At 45.4% G+C, this 13088-nt stretch overlaps 1 protein-coding gene across 1 annotated transcript in view; it reads right to left on the bottom strand.

The window, feature by feature from the left end:
* AFF2 (ALF transcription elongation factor 2) overlaps nt 1–13088 on the bottom strand; it is a 458491-nt gene that overhangs the window by 139876 nt on the left and 305527 nt on the right. The window contains exon 6 of the mRNA XM_072955933.1: nt 880–966. Coding sequence (XP_072812034.1) covers nt 880–966 — 87 coding nt within the window. The remainder of the gene's footprint in view (nt 1–879; nt 967–13088) is intronic.

Raw genomic sequence — 13088 nt, 5'->3', positions numbered from 1 at the left:
CTGTTCTGCATGGAGTATCCTTGGGCCCTTCTTCACCTGGCAGAGTTGTAAGCAGCCTCCAAATGCGGCTACCTCTGAGCACTTCCCCAACGCCCCAGGGAGGGTTAGGTCCTTCTCTGAGCCTTTTATTCTCTGAGAAGACACTTGCTACATTGTTTTGTCGTTTCGTGTTTTTCTTCATCGCTAACTTTGAGTCTATCATATGTCCTCAGTAAGTGGTTTCTGAATAAATGGATGGATGGGTGGATAAATGGGTGGCTGGTTAACTGGATGGAAGGAAGAGAGAAAGGAAGATATTATTTTTTTCTTGTAAAGTATGTCATCAGAATAGCCATGTCTACTCAGGCATTTGAAAAACTGATGGTGAGAAAAAATTCTTACTGGGAGCAAGTGAGGAAAAAAATTACATTAAACATTTGACAATAGGACTGTAGGAGAAAAAGTTCTGTCAGTATGATGTGTCGGTGTGTGGAGATCCACCTGCTTGTGGGCGAAGACTGCAAGTGATACACAAAAGTGAAAATCGATCCACTAGACTGAAGAGTATAGGATTTTTTTTAAATGGAAAACAATCTTGAATGTTGTTACATCATGTATTTGGTCTTTCTTAAGGGAGGAGTGCACCCTTCTCTCTGGTTCATCAGCTCGGGCAGGGTAACTCGGCGGGGGCAGTGCTCTGGGTAGTCTGATTTGCATGGCAGTGTCTGCTGCTCATTCTCTTAGACTCTCTTTCAAGAAAAATGCTATTTATATCAACATCCTGTGGGACACGAGAGAGTCTAACCAAGGCCATTTCTAGTTGTAAGAATCCAACTGGAAGATTGGTATCATGGAAATAAGACCAAGGAAAATGGCGGAAGGAAGATGGAGATAACTGACCTGTCCCGGGATGGGAAATGTGCTCTGCTCAGAGTTTCCGGGAGTGTGCATGGCAGTGAGAGGAGTAGGCCAGGGATGGGTCATCTCCTGATGAGGAAAAACAAAGCAACTTTATTTGTGGGCAGTTTGAAAATGAAACACCTTCCTGGCACTAAACACAGCAGGCCTTTTCTAAATACTTACTGACTTAATTGGCCTAATTTTTTTTTCCAGGGGAATTTAAAGTTATTTGGTCCATTCCCCTGGCCCCTATTGGTGCTTGATGCCCATCTGTGAGACAAAGGGCCATCCCACATCCACTTGCACACTGCCAGTGATGACAAGCTCACTACCTCTTGAAGCAGCCCAGCCCCTGTTGAGACAGCCTCATCACACTCTTCTTCCCTGTTGGGAGCTAAAAGCCTGTCTGCCAAGAGCTTCAACTTCTGCATCACACTTTGGAGCCACATGGAACATGCCTCGTCTTCTGCCTGACAAGCCTTCTGCTGTTGGAAGACAGCAGTTGTACCCCCGGGTGCTGTCTTGTCTCCAGTCAAAGGCATCTGCAGCTTGTTCATTCAGTTATCGGGAACTTTCAACTTTTCTTCTAATGCTTGAGTTCTGCATTCTGTCAAGCACCTTAGGTGCTCCCAGGAGGGACGCCAGATCGCCTGGGGCTCTTCTAACTCAGGATATTCTGTTGCAGGTGTGATCTGCCAGCTCCCAGGAGGGTGGCCCCACCACCACCCTTGTTCTGGATACTCTGATGCTCATTTCTCTTGACGTAGCCTAATAGTTAGTGACAAGATTACGCCCAAGCTGTTGACTTTTTCCATACAAAGAGGAGGCCACCAAGGAGCATTCGTTCTCATTTAGAGAGAAGGTGACACTGGGATCGGCAGCTCTGTTCCACTCAGCTAGACACAGTGCGTTTGTAAATTCAATTCTCAACGTAGGAAAAGCCCCTCAGGTGCCCACTCTCTGCTATCAGTGGGGACACCTAGGTTCTCTCAGTCACTTTGAAAAGAGATGCTGTTCAAATCTTGCTTGAGTCTTAGGGCTCGTGGCCAATATGCTTTACCCAAAGAGTAAGAATAATTAAGTCACATGCTCAACATCCCAGCCTCAGAGAGATGACAGAGTTTGTGAGGCAGGAGGGTGCCAGCATGTGTTGATATATAAACATTAAACATAAAAATCAATGTAATGATGGAAATAAAGGCGAGCTTTGGGGGAGGGGTGTAGGGATCAAAGTTCACGAAAGGTTTTTTTAATGAGTCAGTTACATAATACTTCTCCCCACTCTTCATGGGTAACATAATTAGTCATTTCAAAGGTAATATTAATAAGAACTCTCAGGTAGCACTAAAACATGGTTGTTTTTTTCCTTCTATAATTATCCAGTTCAAAAAGAGTCTTTGATGTCTGAAGAGCTGTAATGCAAGGAGCTACTTCACAGATTCATTCACGGTGGCGCCGCTGAAGCAGAATTGGTAAGTGCGATTCCGAGGAGCACTGACACAGATTGGATTCTACCTAGCACTGTTTAAAAAGGAGGCGGTAAGTACATTAAAAATGCATACAAGATTTAGAGGGGATGCTTAACCTACTTAAGAGAGAGACTATTTCCAACTGTTTCTGAGTTGTGCATTTGTATGCGGTTGATAATGTTCGTGACAAATTCTACTTCTGTATTCATCAAAACTGGCCCAAAGTAACTACGTGACAACAGTTTAAAGTGGCATTCCAATTACTCTGTATCTCTCAAATACTCGATGATTTCTTTTAAACTTCAGAGAGTTTTTCCTGAGTAAGGCTGGTCTTCTCCAATATTAGTCCCATCATTTAAAAGACATGTCCTACTGAGCCAGAGTCAACCAAGGGGCAATATGCCGCAGCCTGGGATAGGAACGTTGTTTCTTTTCAGCAACTAGGGAAAAAAATGCCTCGATCAATGAGGGGCTGAGTTATACATCCCTTTCTACCCCTGGCATTAGCAGTGTGCCTCTGGGTTTATTAAAATAAGGTGTTTCAGAGCCCTGGATGGATGAATCACTTCTCAAAGGTGTACCATCTCCCTTCTCCCCCAGACCCTCTGCATTTACTCCGGGGCAGAATCTGATTATCTTGAATTCCTGTCGGAGGGCGCCGCCCTGCTGGCCAATCCACACGAAACTACACGCACTTTCACATTTTCAATTACAACTGATTCTCTGTATTTGAAAATGTGAGATTTCAGGAAACAGCAAGCTGACTCTGTGGTACCATCGACACATTTGACTAAGATGGGGAGAAGGTAGTTGAAAGGAATATAATTTCCTGAAAGGCTATCTTCAGCCAGGACCATTGGAGCAAGCTCTATCCGTTCTCAAAATGAGTTAGACCTGGAACGTGTGGAATTCTCTCAGCAGATTTTTCATTGTTATTCTTTTCATCCACTCTTAAAGGATATTAACTTATTTTTATGTTCTTGCTACTCCTAAGATAAGAACACCTACGCACTCCTATGCAACTGTCCTAACCCTTTGCCTGTTCATCAGGTGGGGATGAGCACTTGCTCCAGCGTGTGCCAAAGCTCTGACAACAGACTCCAGTACCGAGCACCTGGACTCCACAGCAAGCACTGCTTCTCCATAAAAAACACAAATCTCACACACACACACACACGCACATGGGTGTGCACACAGGTGCTCACACACATGTGAAATTGATCTGAAACTACTTCATCTCTGGGCTCCGTTGATCCTCCCCGAGAAAGACAAAGCAGGGGTTCACATCCCCACTGGGCAGTTGAGGTAGTGGAGGTTCTGACAGCTGAAGTTGCTTGTGCACAGCCTGACATCAGCCATAAGTGAACGCGTGCACACGTTTTCTGCGACACCAGATGGGTCTCCCGTTCGTAAGGCTGGCTAACGTGGTTCACGGAGAAATGACGAAGTAAGCAGTGCCGCTTTATCTTTCAGGATCTGACAAAGAATAGGCTTCATAAGCGACAGCGCATCCTGCAGAGTTCCTAACAGCCGTGCAGATGCTGACACCTCTATGACCTGAGCCCTCCCTAGCCCAGCCCAGAACAATCAGGAGAGGCCCATTTTCCACCAGAGATTAGATACCACCCATGTTCTACAGACTCTGGGTCATGCTGGGACCAGAACAAATCCAGAACAACTCGTGGGGAGCCCTACTTTGCCTGACTTAGAAGCAGAAGCTGGGTGTCCCACAGGCTGAGGGGCAGAACACAGTCTGAATTCCAGCCTCTGCTGATCTCAGGTGCAGGCCATATGCACCTGCCGCAGGGCTCCCGGCCGGCGATGCCGGGTAACTGGGATCTTGCCCTAGGCCTGGTCTTAGTCCAGGGCCCAGGAAGTAGTACCTCACTAATGTGACATGTTATTATTATTAATCTCTGAAGTTTTTACGTGTGAATCATCACTGTTATTAATTAATAACACCAAGACTAACCAAGTGATCACAGTGTGGTTACAGGCACTGATTTCCCTTGGCCTTTCTGCACCGCAAACGAAAGTGGCAGGGATGAGCATCAAACTAATCTGACAGACGGAAAAACAGACACAAAGAGGTGAAGTGACTTGTCCAAGGGCACACGGTTAGCAAATGGCAGAGGCCCTTCGGTGGAGTCCCTGCATTTCGTTCTAGTAACTTGTACTGAGTAGCCATTAGGTACCAGTCACTGGGATCCAGAAGGTATAAAAAGTCGTTTCTTCCTGTGAAGAGGTCACTCTGCTTGACATGCTAACCGCCTCGGAGGGGAGCGTGCAAAGGTGTGAGGGAGGAGTCCACTGTGTGTGCACAGATGTGTGTGTCCACGTGTGTCCTTTTGCAGGCTACCATTACCTGGCACGTAGTAGATGTTCCAACAATATATGTTTAGGTTAAATAACATAACATAATACAAAGATTAAGATCCTTACCTCAAAGAGCTCAAATTGAAGAGATTAATTAGAGCCATTTCTCAAACATTTTAAGTGAATACAAATGATGGTGGTATTTCACATATTTCATTGTTCTGGTTGTAGGAGTCAGAGGGGTTCCCCGAAGATCACTGGACTAAGAGGAAGGCGAGCTTAACTCATGTCTGAGTTTTGCCAAAAGCCCTCTGAGTGCCCCCGGTCACGTTGCTTGCCCTCTCTGAGCCTCAGTGTCCCCACCTGCAGCATGTGGCCTTTGGCCCAGATCGCCTCTAGGGGAGCTCTCAGGAGTCAGTGTTTTTATTTTTTTTTAATTTAAACATTTTTTAAATTGAAGAATAGGCAGTTGACAATGTTGTGTCAATTTCTGGTGTACAGCATAATGCTTCAGTCATGCACGTACATACATATGTTCCTTTTCAGATTCTTTTTCATTATAGGTTATTACAGATAATTGAATGTAGTTCCCTGTGCTGTACAGTAGGAACTTGTTTATCTATTTTATATACAGTAGTGTATAACTGCAAGTCCCAAACTCTCAATTTACCCCTCCACCCCCGTTCCCCTCTGGTAACCATAAGTTTGAGTGTTTTTAATCTCTGTTTCTACCTCTTCCGCCTACCCTGCCTGCCACAGGGGAAAGGGAGCTATCGTGTTTGCAAGGGTCTCAGAAACCCTACAGTGTCGTCCACACACAGAGCGCGATGCTACTGGCCCCGCCAGCCCGGCTACAGCGCGGCCAGCAGGAGCCTGCACGTGGCTGTTTAGCCAGCAGGCTGTGGGCAGCCTCAGGCTCTGTCCAGGGCCCCAGAGGAGAGGGGCTCAGTCCATCATTCCCCCTTCTCTCTGCTGAAATACCAAGACTGCAATAACTATAATTTTGGAAGTATTTACAATTGCTGGTGGTTAAAAATAATAATAAGTAGGAATAGCTGAGCAATTTTGAAACACAAACATGATGGAAGAGAAGGAGAATCAGTCCACACAGTCAGGTTGGAGCTTATCTTCCTGGCGGCTTAGACTTTAAATGACCCCCAAGTCATGGCACCTGACTGGTCTCTGACTTCCTTTGGGGGAGGGGGTTACTCTTCTTTCCTTCTTTCTTTCTTTCTCCTTCCAGGAAGTGTGTTCCCAAATAGCACTGAAATAGGAAAGCAAATACAGATACTGGGCATCCTCCCTTCTCCAAAATGAATTTAAACCTGAAAATATTGACTCCGCACATCCTGTTTTTGTGAGTCGGGTCTGTTCATGAGACAGATCGTCAAACCAACTTTAGCTAAAGGGCCCTCCTTCTGGTGCAAAACCACATGCGTAGGGGGATTTTAAGAACTTACCAGAAAACCTACTTTGTTTGAATAAATGATAGAGGCCCTGACAGTTCTCTGAAGAGCCAGAACTGGGGGGCGGGGTGGAGTTAGGCATCAGGGTTCCCAGAGAATGAGAGACAAGGGTCCCCAGCCTCAGGAAACCGGCAGTCCTCGATTTGCTAGTGATTGCCCCCTGGCCTCTAGGAAGCTCGGGTCTTCCCTGCGAGGAGAGGGGAGCCGTGCAGGGGTGTTAGGACTGTTATCTGCAGCAGCAGTGGGGCTGTTAAACGGAAGTGCATGACAGGAGCAGACCTTGGGATGGGCCCTGGAAGGAGCCGAGCAGCCATCAGTGAGGGGACCGGGCGCTGTGATCCGCACAGGCCACCACTCCCAGGGTGTCGTACCAAGACACAGCCCTGCTGCTGGGCAGCCCTGCAGACATGCGCACCTGCCTGCTTCTCCCGGGGGGCCTTCTTCAGGCTGGCCCTGGGAGGACAAGGGCTGCAGGATGGAGCCCTTTGACCAGGGTCAGGGAACTTGGCTGTTCCATACGAAAGTCCTCATACAATGAAGCAGGGAGCGCGGGAAGAGCTACTAGTCTCTCTCCCCTCCTCTGTCTCCTCCCCTAGGAGAGACATTGGGTTTCCCAGAATGTTTGGCCTTAAAGATGCTCACATAAAATGTACTTTTTGCTTAGGGTCTGAGGGCCTTTTGAACTCTGGCCAGACCACAATCTAGAACATTGATACCATTTGGCAAATGAGATCCTAGTTGGCAGACTTGGTAATTGTCATAGACATAGTACATCTTGGCTTCAGTAAGACACTTACCAAATCTCAGATACAACCCTTACAGCTAAGGATGGAGGTGTGTGAGGTGCATCATCGTGTATTAAGGGCGATTTACAGCGCTGCTGCATGAGCTGACACAGACTGTTGTGTCAACAAGATCGACCCAGAAGGCAATCTCGTGAGGCTCGCCCCAGGGTTCTGTCATTTGGAGTCCTTACTTGTTTATCAGTTTTAATAATGATAATAATGCCTTACTTTTCACTGGGCTGTTTGGTTGAAAGGAAAGTTTTCAGAAACATTATCTCATTCATTCAAAATTACAGGTGACACTAACCTGTGAGTATTTGAAATTCAGAAAAGAACCTGCAAAACTCGTCAATAAAATGAATTTTAACAGAGGTAAGTGAAAGCTGCAATTATAGTCCCCAAACCAAGAGTAAAATTGCAGAATGAGAAAAACCATCTGACCTCGCTGTAATTCATGGGTCAAAACCCGAAGGATTTTAGTTGACCTCCAAGGAAATCTGAGGGGATACGGCAGCCAAAAGAACCAATGCCAGCTCAGGTGATGTGAAGGGAAGCATGATGCCCAGAGTGTGGGAGGCAAACAGCTGGCTGTACAACAACAGCACACTGTATGGGACAGACCACATTTGAAGGAGACTCTGCCATCCTGGACGGCCCACTCCAGTTGGGGCACTTAAATCCTACGCTCTCTCAAAAGGAATGGCTACCAGAACTGTCAGAGCTGGGACAGCTCATCACATCTATAAATGCACTTTAAGAGAACGGGGAAAATTTAGTCTGGGAGAAAAGAAAAGGGACACTGAGGGAAGGTCTGGGAGGTGCATTCTAACACCTGAAGAGCTGTCACACGGAAGAGATTTGGGACCTGCTTTGCAGACCAAGTGGTTAGGACTAGCCCTAGGGGTACAAGTTAGCAGAGAAAGAATTTCCAGTTATGTGAGCTTTCCAACCATGGAGCCTACTGCTTTAGCAGGCAGTGAGAAGCCAATCTCTAAAGGCAGGATAGCCCCAGCCTACAGGTACTAGAACAAGGATTCCTAAAAAGGCAGGGGGAGGGGAGGGTCGTGGGCCAACTGCACTGCGTTACGTCATGTGATTATATTCTTTATCTCTGTATAGTCGATGATATTGATGAGAAGATGCAAAACTGAATCTGGAGCAGTGGGGTTTTTTGTTTGTTTGTTTGTTTTACGTGATATACATATAAACATGGCTGATCAAACTGGCTAATGAAATTGATCATTCTCTCAGGGGCGATGGAAGAGGAGCACTGGTGGGGAGCCTGCTCTCTCACAGTGAGATGGCTAACAGCCCAATTTGTCTGATTGTTTGCTTAGTTCTTGGAAAGTCCAACAACAGTGGAACCACAGACCTTCCCGGGCTTGATCATTAACACTCTTGCCAACCCTCTCTAGTGGTCTCAAAACCCTGTTCCATTTAATTGAATGAATATTCTTCTGTTTGGAATGCTCTTAAGACAGTCTCCTGAGAGTGCACGTCTGATTTCTAGGCAAGCATAGGTTGGGAAGAAGTATAAAATCAACTGTTACATTAAACATAACTTCCCAACAGTGAGCCAATGCAAAATGCAATCCACCAGAAAAACAACAACAAAAAAGGCTAATTCTTTTAAAAGTTTTGAACACTAAGTTATAATTTCATTGACATGCTATAAAAACCCTGGCCATATTCCTTCAACTAAATAGTTGACTGCTTTATTCAAAACTCTTTAGTGCTGGCAGTTGTTTCAGGGAATCTGGAAATACTCTCCATCGACCCCGGGACTGTACATGCAAAAAGTTCAGCTCACACTGGCTGCCTTCATCCTGGCAGCCCCCAAACCAGGGCTCCACTAAAAAAGAGCCTAATCAAATTTACAGTTGGGGAGCGTAGTGATCAGTGACCCCGCAGCTTCACCATGTAGTCATTCAATCAATCAATTCACCTTCTTGCCATTGCCAGATGCAATCAGTTCCATTTCATCCACAGAATATGATGGGGAAGTGTATGGCCAAATGCAGAGCGAGCTTAGCCATACAACTTCTTCTGGACCACTTACTCCTAGGTGCTGTACATTCAGACACTGCAAAGAAACATCACCAAAGGCAGCAAAGGGGGACAGACCACCACGGCGACATACTGGGCAGAATTCAACCAGATCCACTGAGTTCTGCACATTTCAGCAAGAGTAACCTGAGGCCACTTATGGGATTTGACTCCCCAACAGATGATGGGCTTGTTAATTTCAATCCTTATCAGGACATTTGTCTCAATTAGTTGAACCAATCAGAACAGAAAACTGGCCACCGACCTAGCAAATGTTAGATTGAAATTGTCTTCTTTGGTAAAGGCAACATTAGGACAAGTTGAAGGGTAAGGAATGTAAGAACTGGCCTTTGAGAAATGTTTGGCAAAGATCAGTTGCAAGAAGGAAACCTAGGTAGAGGGCTTCCACTGAATGGTCTGAGGTTTCTCAAAGGCCATTTCTTACCTTTTTCACCCATGAACTTGTTTTCTTCATTCAGAAGCTAATTTTGACAATGTTACTCTTCTCCAAAGTGATTTTCAACTTCACTGTTAAGTTTCTAGCTCTTCTGTTTCAAATTATTTTGCCATCAACTACATCCAAATGACCATCATTTAAAATACACTGGCTTGAAACAATTCCATGGGCTTTCATAAGGTTACAGCCATTTTTTTGGGGGGTCTTTTTTTTTTCCAGAGCCTCTTTACTGAATGGAATGACATGCTCTATCCTCGTAGCATGAGCTACTTCTTTATGGTTAACCTCCAGTTTGCTCCTTCAGCTCCAGGTCAGCTAAAGCAATGTGATAAAACTTACACACCTTCACTGGCTTCTCCCCCAGCAGCATCCTGAATGATCTACATTGAATTTCACTCATTCTAAAAACATTTATTGAGTGTCTACTCTTTGCAAAGCCTTGAAGGGCTGGGGAGCTAGAGCAGGTCCAGGTGCGGGGTGTGGCCAGACTCTGGGTAGCTAGAGGCTTCATAATCAGGGTGAGTGGCAGATAATGACAATTATTATTTATCGTTCAAAAGTAGAACTAAAATAAACCTGTCAGAGTTGGCTTTTTTTTTTGAATAACATGCGATTTGTTATCATGTTCCAAAAATTACCAAAGAGATCTGTTTCTCTCTCATGGCTGGACAGATACAGCGTGTGCATGCAGCCACACGGCAGTCATTTAGAAAGCCGGCTTATGCTCTAAGTGAAAGGCACTAGAGAATGACAACTCCAGGCAAAAGGAGACAGAAGGATAAATTTCTCTCAATCCCAGTCTAAGCCTTTTCAAAGCCTTACACAAGGCGCTAGTATTCCATTTCTAAGGGCTGCTTTAGCTTTTCAAACATGATAGCTTTCTTGTAGTTTACACTTATCACATTAAGAAAAATGGTAATGAGGAGTTCATGACAACTGCTTTTAAAAGGAACAAAAGCTCAATTGCTGGGGAAAAAAGAAGTAATATCTATTTTCATGGAAAGAGGCCTCTAGTGAACGACTTGGCCTTAGCTTTGCTCTCTCATTATTTCTGAGCTCAGTAAAAAATAAGGCACCAGGCCACCAATACAGCTGAAACTCCAGCCAATATGATTTGCATGGAATTGTCTTTCCTCTGAAACAGCTATTTCAATCTTAGAATCACAGAATCACAGCGCCAGGGGGATAAAAGAGAACTGGTTTGTCCCATTCACGTGAAATTAACTAACAAATCGATCACAAGGTGTGGGTCTAACTACTGAACACCGCCGGGCCCTCCTCCCTTGCAACACACATGCCCCCAGTGAAAAGAAAAATAAACCAACAGAGGCGTCAGACTCTTTGCAGTGGCCCGAATTTAACAACATCAAAACCACGGCTAAGCCCCCGTGAAGCTGATTCAGAAAGCCCCCCCCCCACTGTTCCAAGCTGCAGACAGGCTGAGTATTCCTGAGTGCTCGGACAGTTGCTCCTCTCTCCACATTAGTTTTTTTTCCCCTGCAATTACTTCAAATAATGGGAAATAAATAGCTTCTTTATTCCATATGAAGAGCGGCAAAGAAGGAGCACGAGTGAGAGATGTATCTTTTTCTAAAGGGATGTCTGACTAATGGAGACAGAACATTCTCAACTCAATAGGAACGCTCCAGGGGCCAGGCGGTACAGACGGAAAACCCTGCCCCATAGGCTTGCTATAAAGCTTCAGTCCTGTGCTAAAATCAGGAAGGCAGGCCCCTCTCCACCTTGGCAGAAACAGCCACTTGCCAAGCTGCACAAGCTAGGAACAGCTACTGGTATGATACATCTTTAGAGATCATGTCACATATCAAAGAGATACCACACACCAAGCGTTTGCGCAACAGAAACCCAATTCAATACTTGCATTTCACTGCCTAGTCATTTTTTTTAAATAAAAAGGTAACAATTGCACTTGGAGTCTATTATGAAAGTGTCTTTTATTAAGTGTTTCCCTTTGACATCTTTGAGGCATCCACAACTGTACTTTCAAAGCATTTGCTCATCACGAGGAAGGGATGCCTGCCAACGGCCCCCTGCCCGAAGCTTCCCTGTGGGGCTGACCCGGTGGGAATCCATTGCCCATGGCTGTCTCTAAATCCTCTTTAAACCTGTATCTGTTTTCAGCCTATACCATCTCTAGGGGTGAGCAGGTCGATACTTGTACTCCTTGCTATAAATTTAGTGAAGCACCAAAGAGAACATGCGAAGACAGCGATGTCAGACCCTTCGCTGGAAAGGGTCTGGTGAGCGAATGTCACACTGGGCCTGAGGTAAATAAACAGCACACGGAGGACTCCCCCTCACAGAGCTGCCTCTCTCAGTCCTGGGCGTCAGACTGTGGTGTGTAATCATTTTGTGTCCCAAAGCCTGTTGTCAGCCAGTGGTTTTATGCTGGGTACTACACACATCCTTCTTGCCAGTGCTAACGGCGCGCTGCCGTCCCCTCCGCTGTCTCCATCTCGTCTGGTCTCCCCTCATTTGCTCTGAGAAAGGAGAGAAATGCGCGAAACCACTTTTCAGCACTCCTGGTCAGGGGTTTGCAGCTGCCCACGGAGACTGTTGTCCGGCTGACAGAAGTCAACGTGGCAGGGTCGTTGGGCTAACGAAACAAGTGTGGCAATTTGAAAAGCTGGGAAATGCCTTATGAACCATGGAGTGGTCAAAAAAGGAAAAAGGAAAAAGGAAAAAAAAAAACCCTGCACTGTATTAACGACATGAAAGGGCCTCATATATTTGATAATTAAGAAAACTATTACAGGGGCAGTTTGAACTCCTTGTGAAGGGTGGAAACCTGGAATCCGTAGTCACACTTTGCAAGTATTCGGAATCACTGAGCCACAAGAAGGAGAATCACAACAAGGCGCTACTGTACAGCACAGGGGACTGTTCGCAATGTCCTGTAATAACCTATGATGGAAAAGGAGCTGAAAAAGAATACATACGTATACTGATATATACACACATATAACTGAGTCATTTTGCTGTGCACCTAAAACTAACACGACGTTGTAAATCAACTATACTTCAATAAAAAAAAAAAAAGAAGACTCACAGCAAAATCCAATGGAACTGGCACGCGGTTAGGGGGTCGAGTTAACTGAACGCTTCATTTATGTTACCGTTTTCAGCCACTCAGGAATCCAGGGAAGGCTTTATTCTTGTTCTCATTTCATAGACTCAGTACCTGAGTCTTGGGGAAGAGTAATCACTGGCACAAAATAACATGGCCAGCAGGCGACGTATCAAGGACCCCCATCCAGGTGTCTGGCTTTGGTCACTGGACTTTTGCCATCACCATGCTCCACAAGGATGAGCTCTCTAAAAGGAACCAGGCTTTCTCACCTTCCTGTACACCAGCCCTTTCTGGGTGGATTTCGGAGCTCCATTATAATTGTTTTGAAACCACTGACCTTACTTAAGTTACTTTTTATTTTTGGTAGTGGGGGTAATTAGGTTTATCTATTTACTTAATTTTTTAAATGGAGGGACTGGGGATTGAACCCAGGACCTCATGCATGCTAAGCATGTGCTCTACCACTGAGCTCTACCCTCCCCCCTGCCACTTTTTTAATTCATTGTCATGTGCGGGTCACACATCCTGGATGGCAAATTAAAGACGTCTGTCTCTAAGGAACCCGGATTTATTAAATGT

The sequence above is a fragment of the Vicugna pacos genome, chromosome X (assembly GCF_048564905.1).
Source record: "Vicugna pacos chromosome X, VicPac4, whole genome shotgun sequence".
Classification (NCBI taxonomy): Eukaryota; Metazoa; Chordata; class Mammalia; order Artiodactyla; family Camelidae; genus Vicugna; species Vicugna pacos.
The sequence above is the reverse complement of the archived record's forward strand: the minus strand, read 5'-3'. Positions and strand labels throughout refer to the sequence as shown.